Below are 21,745 nucleotides of genomic sequence, written 5' to 3'. Positions count from 1 at the left end.
TTAAAAGTTTATATTTTAAATGGATATTGAATTTTAAATACTTTTTATACAATGATCATTCCCATAAATGAAAATGTGATAGTAAATCTAATTTTATATTTCTGTTGATTTGGATACTATTCTCTTTTATTAACACCCAATTTAATATGACTTCCATTTCTTCTCTAGCCACATCATTGGTTTAAAAATGTTACCTATATTAACTCTTACTTGCCTGAAAGGGGTGTAGTCTAAAGCAAACAAAGTAGAAAGCACCAAATCAAAATTTGCACTTTACTAATTCTGATTTATCTTTCTGTTCCAAAAATGGAATTTTAAAAGATACACATAAAAGGGAATATATTATTAAATTTTATTTTACTGTTCCACAGTTGTCGTCATTACAAAGGTTCGTCATTATGACATTACGAAATGTCATCATTACATCATTATTTTGAATTACATTATTGTCTTAACTTTTTCACAAAGAAGATGCCATTTGCTGTATAGTTCATGGTCTTTTGGACATGTTCTAAGCAATGCATTTATTAACACCGTGGCTTCACTCTGGCAAAATTTATTGCCAATAAACCTTGTGCTTAATTTGTCAAGCATTTCCTGTGGTAACCAGTGATCAGGTGCATCAATACTGCAGTCTTCAATTCTTCCATTTTTTACATCTATACGTATTTTCATTTCAGAATATGATTGTTCGCTTAACAAATTAAGAGAAGTACTTACACTAAATTTGGGTGTTTTGCCATATATCCATTCCCAAGTTTGTAGTTCTTCCGCTTTTCTATTTATCCCTGGGAACACTGTCTCATCTGTGGGATTTATTAGGATAATGTTGCTATCAATTTGATGATAAGCAGCATACTCTGCTGCAATAGACTCCATTAATACCTCACAAGTCAAAGTGTCATCATTTTCCAAAAGATTTTTCACCAGGGAAGGTACACTAGGAGTAGCATTACTCTTAATCCCCTGGTAAGGACTCTTCAGCACAGAAGATAAAGAAATCCAGTCTGTACTACACAGTAATGTGCAGTGGTGATAAGCAGTAGTCCGTCCAATCTTAGAAGCTGTTCCAGAGATTTTAAACTGTCCTTCTAGAAGGAGGTCAAGCCTGTCAGTAGCTTGCACATCCAGCTGTGGTAGGACAGCATTCAGTGCTCGAATAACCAGTTTCAGATTTTCCATCCTATTATACTTTGTCTTAGTTGTGAAGAAAGTCAAATTGATATTACCCATATCATGGTACACTGTTCCTCCTCCACTCCTTCTCCGAGCCAATTTTATGCCCTTTTCTTTCATTAGATTTATGTTACATTCCTGCCAGGGATTCTGATGCCTGCCAATTACAACAGTGGGGGAATTTCTCCAAAGGAAAAGAATAGGCTTGCCTTCTAAGTTCATATGGTCATGGATCCAGTCTTCCACAGCCAGATTTTGGTAAATATTGTTAGAGGTTGATTGTAAAATGAGCCCACCTTTTGCTGTGTTTTTTAAGCCAGCTTTTGGGACCTGGAGAATATAAAGTAACTGGAAGCAATTCTTCATAGAAAATGGGATCAGCATGCTTTTAAAAATGGAAGAAAATAGTGGTTTTGTTACTATTTTGTTAAATTTTATATAGATACTTCTTAAAATGCAAACTGTATATAACAGAAGTTCAGTTCTTATACAAGTCTTTCTTGTTCTTTGATAAAATATTTGTTCATGATTAAATTCACAATAAAAAAAATTTAGGTTGTTTTTTTTTTTAAAGAAATTGTAAGGAAAGGAAAAAGTTAACTAATCTATGATCAATTTTTGGTTATGCAAGAACTATTTATCTAGATTATTGAATATCCCAGACACTTGCTTCTCTTGTCTGATTTTAATCTTTATCATCAGTCACAAGTAATAGAGCAAAGAAAAGGAAATTAAACCCAACTGCAGTGAGCTATTGATTATTCATACTAATGAAGTAAACCAGGTAATTTTGAAAATAATTTATATTTTAATTTGGGATGTACATGATTTCTTGGCAGTAGATTTTTAATAACTATATTTTTCTCTATAATAAAATTAATCTGCATTTCCCTGTGGACCACAGTAAAGATAAAAATATGAAGAACTGTGCTAAATGACATGGTAGTACAGGGATGAAATTTTCTTTTGACTTTATACATTGCACTTGTTAATAGTGCTGATGAATGGTTGGGTGGCAAGATGTTGACACTATTGGTTGTGATGAATAATTTGAACAACAATTTTAAATGAGTCATTCTATCCTCCAAACTAATACATAACTAAAAAACATAGAGAGGCTTTTTGTGTAGCATGTACACACTAGACACTTGTATTAAATCGTCTTACTTTCCTCCTGGTAATGCAACTTCAAATATTTTCACCTTAGTAAAAATTGAAAAATAGAAAAATTCCAGGAGATAGAGAACATTACAAAAAGCAAAATGGATAACTCTGATTACATTAAATTTAAAAGTTTTTGCACAAAGTCAATGCAACTAAGATTAGAAGGAAGGTAGAAAATTGGGAAAGAATTTTTACAACCAGTCTCTCTGATAAGGGCCTCATTTCTAAAATATATAGAGAATTAAGTCAAATTTATAAGAATACAAGTCATTCCCCAATTGATAAATGGTCAAAGGATATGAACAGGCAGTTCTCAGATGAAGAAATTAAAGCCATCTATAGTCATATGAAAAAATGCTCTAAATCACCATTGATTAGAGAAATGCAAATCAAAACAACTCTGAGGTACCACATCACACCTATCAGATTGGTCAAGATGACAAATGAAGAAAATGATAAATGTTGGAGAACACGTGGGAAAATTGGAACACTAATGCATTGCTGGTGGAGTTGTGAAATGATCCAACCACTTTGGAGAGCAAATTGGAACTATACCCAAACTATACCCAAAGGGCTATAAAAATATGCATACCCTTTGACCCAGCAATAGCACCTCTAGGGCTATATCCCAAAGAGATCATACAAAGGGGAAAAGGACCCACAAGTACAAAAATATTTATAGCAGCTCTTTTTTGTGGTGAGAAAGACTTGGAAATTGATGGGATGTCCATCAATTGGGGAATGACTGAACAAATTGTGGTATATGAATGTAATGGAATGCTATTGTGCTATAAGAAATGATGAACAGGCTGACTTCAGAAAAACCTGGAAAGGCTTGTATAGTCTGATGCTGAGTGAAGTGAGCAAAACCAAGAGAACACTGTACACAGTAACAGCCACGTTGTGTGATGACTAATATTGCTAAACTTAACCCTTCCTGGCAATACAAGGATCTCAGACATCTCCAAAGGCCTGGTGATGGAAAATGCTATCCACATCCAAAGAAAGAACTATGGAGTTTGAATGCAGATGAAAGCATACTATTTGCTATTTTTTTTCCCCTTCTGTTGAGTTTTGTTTCCTCTTTCTGGTGGTTCCTCCTATTGGTTCTAATTCTTACTTACAACATCACTAATGTGAAAATATATTTAATAGAAATGTATATGTATAGCCTATATTAGATTGTGCGCCATCTTGGGGAGGGTGGTGGGGAGAAAAATTTTAAACTCAAAAGCATATGGAAGTAGTTGTTGATAAATCAAAATAAATTAATAAAAAAAAATTCCAGCATATTAATTTGTGTGGTAAAAAGATGGGGCTCAAAGCATTGTGCTTAAAAAATTGTATGGCTATAATCAAATCACAACCTCTTTTGAGTCTCAGGAATTGATATTCCAATAATTCAATGACTGATGACAGCCAGGTCACTAGTCTCGCTCCTGTAATTGGTGATTGGCTATTACTGTCAATTTTAAAGGTGATTAGGAAATGTTAGGAACTTTTCCTTACACTTTCACTCACTGCAGCCCACGTGGTCCCCCTCGTGGGGGGGGGGAAGGGGGCGGAGGGAATGGACCTCAGGCTCCGTCCCCGCCCCGCCAATCAATCAAACAACTGAACTATGCCGGTCATTGGGCACTGGGGATACTAGAGCAGGGAGTGAGAGATCCTTTCACTGGAAGGGCTTCTGTTCTCTGCACTACTGCCAATTATTCCGACATTCAACCCCATGTTTGCCTCCAGTGCATTTCGGGTCCGGATCCCAAGAGAACCTGTCCCTCCCCGCACCGCTCCCGAAAGGTCCCGGGGAAGTGGCCGGGCCGGGATCGCCCCGTACCAGCGGCCCGCGCGAGGTGCTGGGGGGCAGAGGAATATTGAAGTGGATTAGACAGTATCCGGAATTTTGAAAATCATTTTCCGGTAATGACTCACCTGTTACTTCCGGCGTCTTCCCCTCAATACAGCCTGCGCTCCAGTCGGGGTAGCTGAATAGTAGTGAAATTGTGGAGACCCCCGACAACTTCTCCGGCGCACGCGCGCACGCACGATCGGCCCCGCCCTCCCCCAGCCTCGCGCCCAAAGGCTCCGCCTTTCCCGCCTCCTCGAACGCGCAGGCCCCGCCCTCCCTCTCGCCCGACCACTGGGATCGAAGGCCCAGGGGTGCAGTTTCCTCAAACGACTACGATCTCGGTAGTAGCGGCCGAAGCTGGGAAACCCCCTTTTGTGTGGAGACTGGGCCAGGGCAGGGACCCCGTGGCCGAGGCCCAGGACGCCTGGTTTTGGCCTCGCCAGCCTCTGGCTCCGGCTCCTCGGGGGCCGCCCAGAGGGAAGCGGGGAGCTGGGGCCTCAAGGCCCTTGGCTGAAACGTTCTTTCTCCACCGCAGGAATTCTCGGCCGGCGTCTGGGAGCGTGTGGAAAATATGTTGATAACGTTCAATAAAACTGGTTTCCTTTGTAATCCTATGTAGTTTATTTCACGCATTTAAAGTAGCGATTCTGGGGTAGCCTTTGGCCTCACCAATCCAGGCCCAGAAGCCCTGGTCTGTGGAGTGACGGGCAGGTTTGAGGCGGATCCAGAACTGAGCACGTGACGTGGTGCGAGGCGCGCCTGCGCCGAGGGCCAAACTGCGGGTCACTAACGTGTATGGCCTCAGGTGAGCCACGTCCTGAAGGCTCCTTCTAACTAAAGATGGGTAGCTCTAAGATTTACACAAAAGCAAGGCATTAGGATTTGCAAAACTTAACAAAAGTTAAGTCTAGTTTTAATATGACCAGTAATTCTTCAGTATCTAGAGCTGGGAGGGATCGCCCTTGCTACCTCTGCAAATCAGCCCCAGCTTGTCAGCTAGTAGTTGACCAGGTTTATATCCACTGTGCTTTTAGGGCCTCTCCCGTAAATAGCTTTTCTAGGAAAAATGATGAAAATTATAGAGTAAAATTCTTTTGAACCCTCTACTCAATCAGTCTTCTGCCAGCTCTCTGATGTGATAGACCTCAACCCAGGGTCCTCAGTCAGCTAGCATACATGGGAGGAAGAATGCTCCAGAAAGACAAATTCATGCCATTTAACCTAAATTGGGCTCTGGATGACCAAATTAAAACTAACCAACACTAACTCCAATACTAATACTCTCAATTACCTCCCTAATCTGGCAGCCTCAAAGAAAAAGGTAGCTCTTCTCATTCCCATCTGTACCCTTAATTTCATCCAATCTCAATACTTACTTTGCTCCATCAATCATCTCCTGTCACGTACATCTATCTCTTGGATGATTCCAATGGAGAAAATCATAACAAAGGAGTTTTACTAGGTCCTTTCCTTAAATCTATGAATGGTTTCCCCTGTTCTAAAAATATCTTATCCTTATCCTTTGTTCCTTAAGCTACCAATTGCTATCCACACGGCAGGCAAGCCAGCCAGCAAGGCATCGTGAGGGAGAGATGACAGGGAGCAAGACAAACCACCACCAACCTTCCCCTCCGACCTGGATGGAGTTGGCCTGGGACCCTGAGCCCAAGAGCTCCAAGAATAGTAGCATTCCTCACATTATAGGCCTTGATTTCAGCCCAAGCCTCAAAATTGCCAGCCAGGGAATCAGGCCTTGAGAGAGGCAACAAGGCAACTGCAGGTACTCCACGCTTTTTTGTTGTTCAGTACTGACTCTTTATGACTCCATTTAGGTTTTTTTTTGGTAAAGGTCCTGGAGTGGTTTACCATTTCCTTCTCCAGCTCATTTTACAGATGAAGAACTGAAGCAAACAGGATGAAGTGACTTGTTCAAGGTCACACATCTAGTGTCTGAGGTCAGATGTGAACTTGGGGAGATGTGTCTTCCTGATTCCATGCCCAGTGCTCTATCCACTTCGCCACCTGGGGGCTCCAGGCTCTGAAGAACAATTGAAATTCTCACCACCAAAGTGCTTGGCACTGTCAAATGGTTCAGTAACAGAAGTGGATATGGTTTTATCAGTGGAAAATTACATTAAAGAAAATGCATACCATCTGCTTTGCCACTGTGCCCTAAGGACATTTCCACCTAATTTGCAGCTGAACCATCCTATGTGTTGGTTCCACCAATTAGAATGTGAACTCCTTGAAGGTGGAGTCTAGATTGTTTTTCTATTTGTACACCTATCTTTTAGCACAGTGCTTTGTACATAGTAAGCTCTTAATGCTTCTTCATTCATTCATTACCTTTTCCTTCCCCTTTACAGCCAAATTCTTAGTCTTTTTCCTACCTCCACTCCCTCCACTTCATTCTTATTCAACTCTCTAGAATGTGACATGTATATCCAATAAGCAACTGAAATAGTTCTCTCTTCAAGATCTCTAATGCCAGCCTTATTAAATCCAATGGTTTTTTCTGGTTGTTGTTCTTAGCTTCTTTGAACTCTGTGCAGCATTCATTACCCTTCTGGATACCAGCTCTTCCCTTTGCTTATCTATCCACTTAACTTCCTACTTCCTATCCCCTAAATGAAATAAACTCTCAAGGGGTAAAATAGTCCTTATTTTCTGCTCTTCCTGTATGCAATCTCACCTAATCCCATGGTTTTAATGATCACATCCACGCACTGACACTCAAATCTGGTCTTTCCTCAGATATGTAGTCTCATATTTCCAACTGGCTGCTAGCCATATCCAGTTCAATGTGTCCCAAATTGGACTCTCTTCATGCAAGACCGAGCCTTCTCCAGAACTTTTCTATTTCTGTTGATAGCTTAACACAGTGCTTGGCACATAGTAGGCACTTAATAAATGGTGACTGGCTGCATCATCATCTGTACAACCACATAGGTTCAGAACCTTAAAATTATTTGTGAGTCACATCTAATGAGTTGCCAAGCTCTGTCAATTCTTCCTTGGCAATATATCTTCAACCTATTCCTTTCTATAACTGCTGCAAACACTCTATACCTCAGGTCCTTTTACCTAGACTAGTTAACAGCCTCTTAATCAGTCTTCCTCTCTCATCTTTATTACCAAGTAGAACCTATCTTTACTAACTCAGGAATATTCCTAATGTACCTCTCTGATTTCATAGAGCTCTTTTACTCTAAACCTCTAATGGCTTTTCATTGCTATAAACTCCCGAGCCTCAAATCAAAATCCTTCAGAATGTGGCTCCAACCTGTTCTCTCATATTCTAGCCAAAATGTGCAACTTACCTCTCCCCGATTCTAATCATGCCATCTCTTGCCCTTATTCTTTTCCTCATGCCATCCCCCATGCCTGGAAGTGACTCAGTAACATGCTTGCCCACCCTAAATCTCAACTTCCAGGCCCAATTCAGATGCTACTTCTAAGGATCCTTCACTAACCTCTTATCACTCCCCACCAACCATATAGGAATGATTTGTCCCTTTGAAAATATTTCATAGCACTGATTTGGATCTCTCCTTTGTAAGAGAAGTTTACTTTTTACAAAATAAACATAACATCAAGTATATATATGATACACACACATTATGTGTGTCTATCCACTCTCCCATATTATAGGCTTCAGAAGAAGGTATATGTTTGTATCTTTGTAATTCTATTCTTAGCATAGTAATGCTAGGTGTTTTATTCAATCAAATTAAATATTAAATCCTTAATATGAAAAGCACTGTGTTAAATATAGGGAGAAAAATTGTATGTAACACTAACTCTATCATGTAGTTTACAACCTAACAATTTGATTTAATGGAAAAAGCACTGATTTAGAATCAGAAAACCTGGTCTAAGCCTTGACTGGCTGATCTTGGGCAAGTCACAAGAAGTCAATGTAGTACGATAATCCAATTCAAGATATGCTGACACTCCCCCACAACCCTGACACACAAACTTCAGTTTCTCTATTAATTTATTTACCTCTAGTTTTCTGTGTGTGTTTACAACTTCGACTTTCCTTATAAGCATCCCAACACATGCCCTGTGATAATCCAGTTTCTAAAATGATTCAATTAATTCTGTAGTTTCTTTTTTCTTCTTTTTTTAATGTTTGCATCTTTCTCCCTTTCCCACCTTCCTCGAATAATAGGAGTAACATTTAAGATTATCCACACTGCCCACTCCTTGCTCATTCAATATTTATAACCATAATCAAAGAATTCCTCTTTTCCATTCTCCTTACCTTTACTCTTGTTGTTACATTAAAAGGATGTAAATTTTACTTACGGAATCAAACTTTTTGTTCCGTCTTCCTTATGATTGTTGCAATGGAGGAAATCATACGCTTTCTGTCATTTGGATGCCCCATCTCAAGTCCAACCTTGAGGACAACTGCAATTTCTCCAAGCCATCTCCACTGGGTTTAGGCCAATGGAATATTCATGTGGGAAATCACATTCCAGCTTTTTCTAGTGATAGGGTGAATAAATCCTGTTATTCAAATCCTAATTCTTTGATGTTATGTTTTTCTTCTCAGCTGCTTACACAATAGGCTCTCTTGCTTTCTCCGCTGCTTTTATTCCTTTACTTATTTTTATTTATTTTTTTAGTTCCGTGTTAGGTGGTGTTATCTATTCATACCACATCTATTCATGCCTCTCAATTGCCCTCAGAGTGCCTTCACTTTAATTCTTTGGAGACTATAGTATTCTATAACTTGTAGTCATACATCATGGTAGAATAACAATAGTAATAAGTCTGGGGTGATTAAAATGGCATTTTGACACTACAGCCCATTTTCTTCCTCCAGTTTAGTTCTGGACTTAAATCATTGGCTGTTCACTGTATGGCCTTGGACAAGTCATTTCTACTTTCTGAATTTTGGTTTCCTCATCTGTTACCTGAGGAGGCTGGATTTAGATTACCTGTAAGGGCCCTTCCATAAATCCTACGATTCTAGTAATCTCTCCCCTTCCTAAAATAAATAGTACTTTCAAAATTACATTTCAATGAACTAAAATGGCTAAAAATTTCTTTCTTGATGAGCCATTTCCTTAGTTACGGTTCACCACTGAAATTTTGTTGAGAATTATTCTTGAGAATCCACAAAGCATCTAACTGCTAGCTTGTGTTATTTTTAGCATAATTATTTTAACACACTCTAAATTAATAACTAGCCTAATACCACTGATTATACTTCATTTACCCATTTCCTTTATGGTTTAACTTTTCATGATTTGTGAGTACTAATTTTTTTTACCCCACAAGCAAACACTATTTTTATTGTCCAGAGGCAGATTAACTAGGTATCTGAAGCAGCCACTGCTACATTATAAAATATACAAAACATAAGTAAAATAAATAGCAATAAAGCATTTTCTATATGCAGCAAACTGTTCTGGTTTCACCTAATATTACTTAAGCCAATACTCCTGTGGCTAAGCTACTACACTGGGAAGAACAGCAACTGACGTATAGAAAATAAAATGTTTTTTTTGTTTTGTTTTACACCTGAAAGTGTTTTTTATATCTAAGCACTTCAAATTGATTGTATGAAATGGCAGTAGCTACAAGGTAAAAATTTAACATCTTAATACTTGTCAGTGTATCACTTAAAAATTAAAAAAAATTGTTCAATGAATTAAACAAGGAAAAATCACCTTCAAGAAAAGATTTAATTAAAGGACTCCAAAGGTTACAAATCATTTGTAGAGACTATCTAGCTCCACTTTGGGAAGCCTGTAAGCTTTCTTTTCTGTCACCTTCAAGTACTAGAGAACGGTAAGGAAACTAACATAAAATTTCATTGTTCATGGGCTCAAATAGGAAATGGTACACGGGCAACATATATACTTGAAATTGCGCAAAACACCGAAAGCAGATTATAATTTTTAATCAATCAAGTATATATGCCTAGTTAGGTATTTTGCTACTTAGAAACTCTAAACTCTTTTTTGGTAACAAAGATAAAACAGATCAGCAATTAAGCTTCTTATAAATTAGTAAAAATTCTACAAAATAACATTTTCATAATCAGTAGTCATGAAAAAGAGAAAAAGATAGAGTCTACTAGATATTAAAATAGTAGATGTTAAGATTAAACTAGCCTTATGTATTTAAACATCATTGCTGCAAAACCCCAGCATTTTACAAAGGCAGAATACAGGATTGGATTTATCTGCTTTGACAAGTGGAAGGCTTTTTCTTCAAAGAGGCTTTTAGTCATCTTTTTGTTGTTAAAAAAAAAAATTCAGTACATTGAGTCAAAGCAGCAAATAAGAATTAGTAAAACTCTCCATTTTTTCCAAGTTTACCAAATAAAATTAGGCAGTTCGACTCACCAATTAACCAAAGGGGTTTGTTTGTTAATAATGTAGAAATAGCCTCATTCCACATCTATCATTTCTAGTCCATCTCTTTCTTTAACATATGTCACAGAACTTAGTGCTTTTCCTGAATGAGATTCTGTGCCAGTCTCTTCATTCACTGTAAAGTTTTCTCCTTGAATTGTAGCTTCTAACCTTATTTTTCCGGTATTTTGAAATAACTGAGTCACTGGTCTTAACCTGGTTTTCTCAGTCCTTCGGATTAAATGATCCTCCACTTTTGAATCACTGTGTATAGCAGATACTTGAGTAGCAGATTTACTAAGAGAGAATCCCATTTTGGGACAATATCTTCAAAGTCTAGAAAAAAAAATTGCCAACAAAATTTCTGTGTAGTTGAAAGGCAATGCTCACAAATTTTTCTTCAACTTGATCACTGAAAAACTCCTATTTGAAAGACAGAAAACCAATGAAAATATCAAAAGCTAATACTAATTACTTGCCACTTATGCTTAAGACATACATGGCTTAAGACTTGGAAGGAATGTAATGTCATAGTTGTCATACTGAATTATAGAAAGAATTTACTCCTCCCCACTTATCAAAATTTAGAAGGTTCCATTTTCCTTTTCAGAAGGTTCCTAAGTTCTTTATTTTTAAAATTTGTTTAACATTTTAATTTACTATTTATTTTAAACATGATTTTCTTTTTAAATCTTGAGTTCCAAATTCTCTCCTCCTTTCCACTCCTCCCCCATACACTGAGATACAAATAATGTCAATTATACATGTGAAATCATGCAAAACATATTTCTGTATTAGCCATGTTTTTTTTTTAAAAAACAAGAAAAATAAAGTGAGAAAATTATACTTCAGTTAGCACTCAAGAGTTCATCAATTGTCTCTCTGGAGGTGGATAGCATTTTTTCATCATAAATTTTTTGGAGCTGTCTTGGATCATTGTATTGATCAGAGTAACTAAGTCTTTCACAGTTATCATCATTACAACCTTGCTGTTACTGTGCACAATGATCTCTCAGTTCTCATTTCATGTTGAATAAGTTCATATAGTTCTTGCCATGTTTTTCTGAAACCACCCCCTCATCATTTTTTAAAGCACAATAGTACTCCATCACAATCATTGCCACAACTTGTTCAGCCATTCTCCATTTGATGAGCATCCTCTAAATTTCCAATTCTTTGCCATCACAAAATAGCTGCTATAAAGATTTTTGTACACATGGGTTCTTTTCCTGTGTATTTTCCTCTATCCCATTTTCTTGTTTCTTCTCTCTTTATCCTGTCCCTCCTCAAAAATTTGTTTTGCTTCTGACCATTGCCTCCCTTAATCTGCCTTCTCTTTTATCATCACTCCCCCTTTTTCTCATCCCCTTCCCCTCCCTATTAGGTAAGTTACATTTCTATACACAGCTGAGTATTTAAATATATTCTTCCCTCTATGAACCAATTCTGATGAGGGTGAGGTTCAAACACTACCTGCTATCACCATCCCCCTCCTATTTTCCCCTCCTTTTTTTTAAAAAGCCCTTCCTTGAGTTCCTCTTTCATGTGAGAAAAATTTCTGCATTCCATCTCTCCCTTACCCCTTCCCCTAGTGCATTCCTTTCTCATTCCTTCCTTTTTTTTGAAGATCATTTCAACATAACTGACTCACATCCATGCCTTCTTGTCTGTGTAATCTCCTTTTAACTGCTTTAATAATGATAAAGTTCTTAGAAGTTACATGTATCATCTTCACCTTTGAAATATAAACAGTTTAACTTTATTGAATGCCTTATGATTACTCTTTCATGTTTACCTGTTTATGCTTCTCTTGAGTCTTTCGTTTGAATGTCAGTTTTTCTATTCAGCTCTGGTCTTTTCATTAGGAATGCTTTTATTAAATATCCTTTTTTTTTTTCCTCCAAAGGATTACACTCAGTTTTACTGTAAAACTCAGTTTGGTTGTAGTCCTAGTTCCTTTGACTTCCAGAATATCATATTCCAAACCCTCCACTCCTTTATCATGGAAGATGCTAATCTTGTGTAATCCTGTTATGCCATTATATTTGAATTGTTTTTTTCTGGCTGATTGCAGTATTTTCTCCTTGGTTTGGGAGCTCTAGAATTTGGCTAGAATATTCCTGGGAGTTTTCATTTTGAGATCTCTTTCAAGAAGTGATTGGTGGATTCTTTCAATTTCTATTTTACCCTTTGGATCCAAAATATCAGAGCTTTCCTTGATAATTTCTTGAAATATGATGTCTAGGCTCTTTCTTTGTTCATGGCTTTCAGGTAGTTCAATAATTCTTAAATTATCTCACCTTGGTCTATTTTCCAGATCAGTTGTTTTTCCAATGAGACAATTCACATAGTCTTCTATTTTTCTATTCTTTTGACTTTGTTCTATATTGTTTCTTGATGTCTCATGGAGTCATTAGCTTCCACTTGCCCAATTCTGCTTTTTAAGGAGATCTTTATACTTTCATGAATTTTATCATTAGGCCAATTCTATTTTTAAGGTGTTATTTTCTTCAGTGACGTTTTGTACCTCTTACCCAGCTGTTAATTCTCTTTTCATAATTTTCTTGCATCATTCTCATTTTTTCCTCTACCACTCATCTCTTTAATGCTTCCAGGAATGCTTATTGGGTTTGGGTCCAATTAGCATTTTTTTGAGGCTTTGTTCATGGCTATTTTCACATTCTTGTCGTCTTCTGAGTTTATGTCTTCGTGTTCCTTGTCACCAAAGTAGCTTTTTATGGTCAAATTCTTTTTTGTTGTTGCTTGCTCGTTTTTCCAGCCTGCTTCTTGACTTTGAACTTTATATTAAAGTTGGGCTTTGCTCACCTTAGGGTGGCAAGGAACTGCCCAAGCTTTAGGCTTTTTGATGCTGTTGTTTCCAGAGCTAGTTGTGGGGGGGGTCTGCAAGTTTTTAGTGCTTCCAGGGTGATGTGATCCTTGGAGAAGTATGGTCACTGCTCTCTTGGTCTGTACTCTGGTCTTTACCCAGGAAAGGCCCTTGGTCCCCTGCAGCCACAAGCACTAGAGCTCCTCTTTGCTTTGGAACTGTGACCAGGACCCCTACTCCCTTGTGATCAACCCCTAGCTCTCCTCTCTGCCCTGGAACTGCAACTCAGAATTGCATATGGGCAACAGAGTTGTCAGTCAGTACCAGCTGGATAAATTATACCCAAGGAGTACCTAATGAGGTTTTAACTCACTGAGGAATTCTGAGGAAGCTTAAGTGATTTATCTTGTTATTCTCTATAATGCCTTAAAAGGGTTCCCCTATAATTTCTTTCTGACCAACTGTCCAATTCCCTTATCATCATCTGTGGGCTGAGAGCTTTTCAGGTGCTGCAGCCACTGTTGCTGCCATAGCGTATGTGGGCTCTGGACAGGCCTCCACCCTCATGTCACAAACTTCTGCTGATCTCCTAAGTTTTCTTATGCTGGAAAAATATCTTACCCCGTCCTTGGCCCTGCCACTCCAAAATTAGATTTGAGGTGTTACTTTAAAGTTGTTTAGAGGGGCATACTGGGAGAGTTCAGTTGGGTCATTCAGAATTTTAAAGCATATGAACCACCGAGTGTTAATCTCAGTCACTTTTCAAAAAGTAGCAAGGTGGCACATTGACTTTAAAATTCTGAATGACATTATTTCTGTTACAAAATCATTTGTTCATTCATAAGGTATTTATTGAGCACTTACTGGAGGCATCTGGTAGCTCAGTGGATAGAACCTGAGCCTGGAGTCAGGAAGACTCGAGTTCAAATCCGCCTCAGACATTTCCTAGCAAATCACTTAACTGCTTATTGTCTGACAAAATGGATCCACTGGAAAAGGAAATGGCAAATCACTCCAGTGTTTTTGCCAAAAAAAAAACAAAAAACAAAACTCAAATGGAGTCATGAAAGATTAGACACTACTAAAATGACTGAACAATCCCTCTAAAAGTACGTGGTTTATGGAAAACATTGTCCCAGACTTTTGGCAGCATGCAAAAAATATTTCCTGTTCTCAACAAAATTTACAGTATACTACACAAGATACATCACACCTTAATACTCTAATCTTATTTTGTGCAGAAGTGATATGCAACTATTTTTGAAAATTTTAAGTAAAACTTTAGCTTTGAAAACCTCTTCTTCCAATGTGTGCACAAAGATGGACACTATTGATAAAAAGAGAATACTGGAATTGATGTTCAGTATTCTCAAAAAACTGAGACCCATTAAGATTAAGTCCATTTTAAGGCATTACAGAGAATAACAAGATAAATCACTTAAGCTACCTCAGAATTCCTCAGTGAGTTAAAACCTAATCAGGTACTCCTTGGGTATAATTTATCCAGTCATAAATATTTAACAATCTTTCCAGATACTATTTCTGGGTTGAACTATGAATTCGAGGGAATTACTTTTTGCGTAATTTTTTTAGTACTTCAAAACCTTTTTTTTTCTTTAACATCTTGACTACTAAAATATTCAGTATTTCTTATCACACACCTAGGACCCTGGGAAAATGACAGCAATATTTATAACTGCTACTAAAAGTTTACTTCAAATACCTCGAAGCTCTTAAATGGTTTAAACATTAAAATTCTACATAAGTCTGAAGTACTTCCTGATTACCTTTTTTTTTTTGATCTGTGGATAAAATAAGCATGAATAGGGAAGAAAGCAAAATTTATATGGACCTCTCGATAAACAAAAAAAGGTGAGAGGCATCCTAGCACATTGGATAATGGGTGGCCTTGGAGCAAGAAATACTTGGGTTCAAACCTAACCCTTGACACATGTTATGTGTCTCACTCTAAACAAGTCACTTAAACCCCCAGAGCCTCAGCAATGCAGAAACAAACCAGCTGGAATTCCCCAAATAGATAAAATTACTAAAAAACAGTTCCAAAGGTTATCTCACCCCATCAAATCAATGTTTCCATTTACTGAAGAGTAGTTTTAAAGTACTTTAACCATAGTAGAATAGGATACTGAGCACAATACAGTATCTAGCACATAAAAGGAGCTCAATAATTATTTGTAGGTTGATAAATATGCATCTGAGATAAAAAACAATTTGGAAAGATTTGTGATTTGTGAAAGATTTACTTTAAAAAGATCACAGACTTAGAGATGGAAGAGACTTTGGAAATAATCCAGTCTAATTATTTTATACATTTTATACATTTAGTAGTCCTAGAGACATTAGGTGACACGTACTTTGTTAAACTTTTGAAATCTGAATTACTCTCTTAACTATTTAGCTTTCAAATATCTTCTCTTTATCATAAAAATATCCTAATACTTGACCCAAACTATTAAAGTTGAGTTGATTCTGTTCTCTGACCTATTTTTACTTTAAGAAATAAGTAGGTGGTTTCCTTTCCCTAACCTTTCCTCCACCTATCTTTTACCTTTTATTTCCCATAGAAGAAGGCAGAATTAAAGTACCATTGACATAGTAGGTAGGACTGGTCTGTTTCTGCATTCCTACAGTTCTTTCTTTGATCCTGGCTTTCAGATAGTCGAAGAATTCTTAAATAATCACTCCTTGATCTATTTTCCAGATCAGTTGTTTTTCTGATGTGATATTTCATATTTTCTTCTATTTTTTCAGTCTTTTGACTTTGTTTCTTGATGTCTCAGAGAGTTATTAGCTTCCACTTGACCAATTCTAATGTTTAAGGAATTATTTTCTTCAGTAAGGCTTTGTACCACTTTTACCAAGCTGTTAATTCTCTTTTCATCATCTTCTGGCACTGCTCTTATTTCTTTTCCCAGTTTTTTCCCTATCACTCTTACTTGATTTTTAAAACCATTTTTTGCTCTTTTTTAATCTTTTTAGCTCTTCTAGAAATTCTTGTTGGTTGTGTGTACAATCCGTATTTTTAAAAGACTTCCCTTTTAGATATTTTGAAGTTGTTGACTTCTGAGTTTGTATCGTGAGCCTCCCTGTGACCATAGAAACTATTTATGATGAAGTTCTTTTTTTGTTGTTTGCAAATTTTTCCAGCCCATATCTTGATTTTGGGCTTTATGTTAGAGTTTGGCTCTACTCACTTCTGGGGTGGGCTATTCTGAGCTTCTGTGGCTAGATTTGGGGAGCTTGTAGGTTTTTGGTGCCCAAGGAGGTGTGATCCAGGGAGAGTTCTGATCACTATCTTCCTGGTCTTCACTCTGGTCCTTACTCAAGTAGGGCCTCTGTCTTCTCTAGTGAAACTGCTCCTCTCTGCCTTGGATCTGCAACCCAGACCTGGGTAACGGTTAACACAACTGCCAAGTGATGCCTAGTCCTGTGTTCAATGTTAGTACAGGGGTCCCTTGTAATCTCTTTCTGACCAGGTGTTTAGTCCCCTTACTGTCCTTAGGTGCTGAGGGCTCTCAGTGTCTACCTCCTCTAAGCCTTATAACCAGTGATGCTTCTGCCATGCTGGGCATCTGGCCAGCTCCCACTCCAGTATCTATAGACCTCTCCTTCTATTTTCCTAAACTGTCTTGGGCTGAAAAAAGGTCTCACTGTGACTTATTTTTTGTTATCCCACTCAGAATTTGATTTGACATACCTTTTAAAAGTTATTTAGGGGTTGGGAAAGCTCAGCAGAAATGCTCACTGCACTTTGTCATCTTGGCTCCACCTCTCCCTAATACTGTCAAGTTTCCTAGGCTTGCAACCTAGATGTCATCCTCTACTCCTAATTCCAGTGCTCCTCCTTGCTGTCCTGCCCTGCCCCCCCCAACCAGTATCCAATCTGATGCCAAGGTCTGTCGATTTCACCTTTGCACCATCTCTTTTGCCCCCTTCTCTCCTCTGACACTGCCCTGGTGCAGGTCTTCATCTCATCAAGCCTGGACTATTCCAAGTCGGCTTGGTTGATCTGCATACCACAAATCTCTCCCCACTCCAGTCCATCTTCCATTCAGTAGTCAGTGATTTTTCTAAAGCACACGTCTAACTATGTCACCTCCTCATTCGATAAACTCCAGTGGTTCCTTATCACCCCCAGAATCAAATATAAATCCTCTGCCTGGGATTCAAACTCTTCATAACCTAGCCTCTCCCCTCACCTTTCCAGTTTTCTTACATATTCTATCACCCATGTACTCTTCAATCCAGTGACACTGTCCTCCTTGTTGATACTTGAACAAGATACTCATCTCCCTACTGTGGGCACTTTCACTTGGCTGTCTTCCATGGCCAGAATGCTCTCCCTACTTGTTTATACTACCTGACTTTCCTTTCCTGGCTTCCTTCAAATCCCAGCTAAAATCCTACATTCTCCAGGAAGCCTTTCCCATCTCTCTTAATTCTAGTGCCTTCTCTCTGTTAATTACTTCGTATCTATCCTGTATACAGCTTGTTTGTACATATTTGTTTGCATGTTGTCTCTACCATTAGGCTGTGAGCTCCTTAGTAGTAGACTAGCTTTTGACAGCCTTTGAAGCCCCAGCACTAAGGACAGTGCATGGTATATAGTAGGTGCTTAATAAATGTCTTTACAACCTTCTTTCCAGTCTTCTTACATATTAATACTCTCCACAATTCAGCTTTACTGGTTTACTTATTGTTCTTCACACATACAAGTGCATCTTTCATCTTTCTGCTTTTGCTTTGGCTGTCCCCCATCCCTGAAATATACTACCTTCACCTCTACCTCTAAGAATCCCTGCCTTCCTTCAAGCCTTAGTACAGAAGTCTTTCCTAGTGCCCTCAGCTGCTACTGCTTTTCCCTTTTAGAATTACCTTCTAGAATTACCTACAATTATTTGTGTACATAGTAGCTGCTTCAATAGAATGTGAGTTTCTTGTGGGTAGGGGCTGTTTTTACTTTTTTCTTGGTATTTTCAGGGTTTAGCACAATGCCTGGCACATAACCGAACTTAATAAACTGTTGTTGATTGATTGGGGGGCATTTTTTCATATATTGTTTTACATTGCTTTTTGTTTCATGGGCATAGTTTGTTTCCCTAATAGGGAGTTCAGCTTCTTAAGAACAAGGTTCAGTTTTATTATGTTTTATCTCTAAAGATGCCCACAATAATGCCAGGCACATAGTTTGTTAACAAATATTTGTTGATCTAGAAGATGAAATGATTTGCTTCAAAAACTAAAGCAACTCCTATGTAACTTTTAGGAATAAAAGAAGAAAAGAGAAATGACTGACCATCAATTTATTATCAGCCAGCCTAATAAACTGATTATTAATTACCCCAAAATTCTTTTGGACTTTTCATTCATCTCAGTTTCTTTGAAACCATCTTTCAGCAAAATAGTATTCCATTACATTCATACACAACACAATTTGTTCAACGATTTCCCAACTGATGGGTACTTCCTTAATTTACAGTTCTTTGCAACTACAAAAAGATCTGCTAAAAAGGGGTCTTTTTCTTCTTTCTTTGATCTTTTTGGAGTATAAGCCTATTATTGAAATACAGGCCTAGTATTAGTATCACAATAGTCGTCAATAAGCATTTATTAAACTCTTTACTAACTAAGCACTGGGGATACAAAAAGGCAAGACAGACTCTGCCCTCAAGGAACTCACAAACCAATGGGGTAGACAAGAAATAATTACGCACAAACAAGCTATTTACAGGATAAATAGGAAATAATCAAAAGAGGGAAGGCAATAGAATTGAGAGGTTAGGAAATACTTCATGTAGAAGATGAAATTTCATGTAAAAGATGAAGGAGGCCAGGGAAGCAAAAAGGCTTCCACTGGGTCAAAAAGTATGCATAGTTTAGTAACCATTGGGACACAATTCCAAAATGCTTACCAGAATGGCTAGATCAATTCACAGCCCCACAAACAGTACATCAATTTATTTTCCTACATTCCCTTCAACATTTGTCATTTTTTGTCTGGTTTGCCAATCTTATGGGTATGAAGTAGAACTTCAGAGTTGCTTTAATTTACATTTCCCTACTTACTAGTGATTTGGTGCATTTTTTTTTTATGTGGTTATAGGTAGTTTAGGTTTCTTCCATGTAGAACTGCCTGTTCATATAGCCTTAGACTATTTATTAAAAGAGAAATGGATCTTATTTTCATAAACTTGAATCAATTCCTTGTATATTTTGAAATAAAACCTTCATCAGTGAAACTTGCTGCAAAGATTTTTTCCCCCTTTTAATCTGGGCTACACTGGATTTATGCCAAAACTTTTAAATTTTATATAATCAAAACTATCCATTTTATCTTCTGTAATCTTCTCTATCTCATTAGGTCTATTTAGAGATTTGAAAGGTAATTTTTTTCCTTGATCCTCTCTCTAACCTATGATGTAACCTTATATGTATGTTATATATACATTTGGAAGCCATTTTGGTATAAAGTGTTCTTCTAAACTTAAATTCTGCTAGAATGCTTTCCAGTTTTCCCAACAGCTTTTGTCAAACAGTGAGTTCTTATTCTAGTATCTATGGTATTTGAATTTATCAAACACTTGATGACTCCTGTTTGGTTGGTACCTAATTTGTTGTACTGAGTAACCAACCTCTTTATCTTTTAACGAATACCAAATTGTTTGGAAGATTACTGCTTTCTTAGTATAATTTGAAATCTGTTATTAGGCTCCTATCCTTCCTACTTTTTTTTATTTCCCTTCATATTCTTAATCTTTTGTTCCTTCAGATTAATTTTCTATTACTTCTAGTTCTATAAATTAATCCTTTGGTAAATCGACTGGCATTTCTCCAATTGTTTAGGTCTATATTACTGTAAAGAGTGTTTTAAAGTTGTATGCATATAGTTCCTGTGTCTCTGGAGAAACAAAATATACCTGCTCCCTCAGTAGAGAGGTGAGAGGACTCAGGTTGTGGACTGTGATATATACTGTATGGCATATTCTGTTGGCTGTGTAGGTTGGTTTTGTTGAAATGTTTTTCATTATTAAAAAGAAGGGTTCAATGGGTACAAAGTTAAGGGTAAATGACAAGTAAAAAAACAAAATGTAACAGTAACCGGAGAAGACCCCTGATCTGTTGGACTGAGGGTTCTCCCAAAGGAGTCAAATCCATTTCAATTGGTGAGCCCCAGTCTAGACGATTAGGAGTACTCCCATGATGACTCGGGTTACAAAAAAAAAAAGCTTAAGGAAAAAAAATCAAACTATTGCATTTACACTAACATATCTTACATATGTATACATAAAACTATAGAGGAACCAAAAAAATTAGAATTATTAAGTTGGGAACATATGAAGCATCTGCATTATGATAATCATTTTTGAAGAAGCATCCTAAAGAAGAGATGTTCATATCTACAGGTGTAAAATATAATGCCATAAAAATGATCACCCACCTTTCTAAAACATGAATTATCAATCTCTTCGAGATGTGACCTGACTTTTTAAATAGAGGTTTGAGCTGTTTCACCAACACTGAAATACACTCCGGGGAAAATTTAGACATCATCCCAGCTGTATTTAAAAAAAAAGAAAGAAAAAAGAGAGGGAGGAACCACAATGGTTCAAATGTTGTTTGTTACTTACGAGGGGGTGGGTAGAAATCAACGCACCGATTTCCCCAGAGCATTCTTTTTTAAATGGAAGGCAAAGAGACCAACCTTGGTCTTCTTTCTCTCACCTCAATTTCTCACTTTAAGACAATCAATTAATACACGAATTCGTCTCCACGGAGTCTAAGCTACTGCTGTGACAGTCATGACAGAAGGAAGGCTTATTGACTAGACATTAAAACATGGAAAGCACAGATGTATGTTTTTCTCTAACATTCTAACAAGAGATCAGACCATCCCTCCCCCTTCTCAGCCGCTTTAAGGAGAGGGGTCTGCATGTTCCGCCCCCCTCCTACGGGTGCTGGGCCCTGGGCTGGCGCCCCCCCCCCCGGGGCTGAGCTGACCGCGGTCAGCGCCCTTCAGCGTCCGCGACGGGACTGGGGGGCGGGGCGGGAGGAAAGGACGGCCGCTCCGGGAGCACGGCTGCCGGCGCTCACCTCGGTCTAGACAGCCAGCTCTCCGGGATCCCGCAAAGCCCACAGGTGGAAACCTTGGGAGGCTCCGCGGCACGCCCGGCTGCGGCCGAAGAGTGCAGTCCGCGCTCCGAGAACAACGGACGAAGCCGGCTCTCCAGGCTTGAGTCCCGTAGATTTAAGAATGATAACTGCGCCACGTCGCGGGAGAAATAAAGAACCAAGCTAAGGCGCCACGGGTTGCCCCAGACAGAGCAAATAGAGCGG

The 21,745-nt window shown here is 38.0% G+C and overlaps 2 protein-coding genes across 2 annotated transcripts; both read right to left on the bottom strand.

The window, feature by feature from the left end:
• Nucleotides 1-338: 338 nt before the first annotated feature.
• LIPT1 (lipoyltransferase 1) lies at nucleotides 339-4,388 on the bottom strand. The gene is made up of 2 exons (XM_027856642.1): nucleotides 4,273-4,388; nucleotides 339-1,561 (listed from the first exon to the last, which is right to left on the bottom strand). The coding sequence occupies exon 2, from the start codon at nucleotides 1,558-1,560 to the stop codon at nucleotides 439-441; it is 1,122 nt and encodes a 373-aa protein (XP_027712443.1). The 5' UTR covers nucleotide 1,561; nucleotides 4,273-4,388; the 3' UTR covers nucleotides 339-438.
• A 6,210-nt stretch (nucleotides 4,389-10,598) lies between these two features.
• CUNH2orf15 (chromosome unknown C2orf15 homolog) lies at nucleotides 10,599-21,645 on the bottom strand. The gene is made up of 3 exons (XM_027856623.1): nucleotides 21,503-21,645; nucleotides 20,850-20,967; nucleotides 10,599-10,899 (listed from the first exon to the last, which is right to left on the bottom strand). Exon 3 carries the CDS (start codon nucleotides 10,875-10,877, stop codon nucleotides 10,599-10,601), a length of 279 nt encoding a protein of 92 aa, XP_027712424.1. The 5' UTR covers nucleotides 10,878-10,899; nucleotides 20,850-20,967; nucleotides 21,503-21,645.
• Between the last annotated feature and the right edge of the window lie 100 nt (nucleotides 21,646-21,745).

This window comes from Vombatus ursinus, unplaced genomic scaffold (assembly GCF_900497805.2).
Source record: "Vombatus ursinus unplaced genomic scaffold, bare-nosed wombat genome assembly UNPS02011591.1, whole genome shotgun sequence".
NCBI classification, from domain to species: Eukaryota; Metazoa; Chordata; class Mammalia; order Diprotodontia; family Vombatidae; genus Vombatus; species Vombatus ursinus.
Note: the sequence above shows the minus strand (reverse complement) of the source record. Positions and strands in the feature narration are given on the sequence as shown.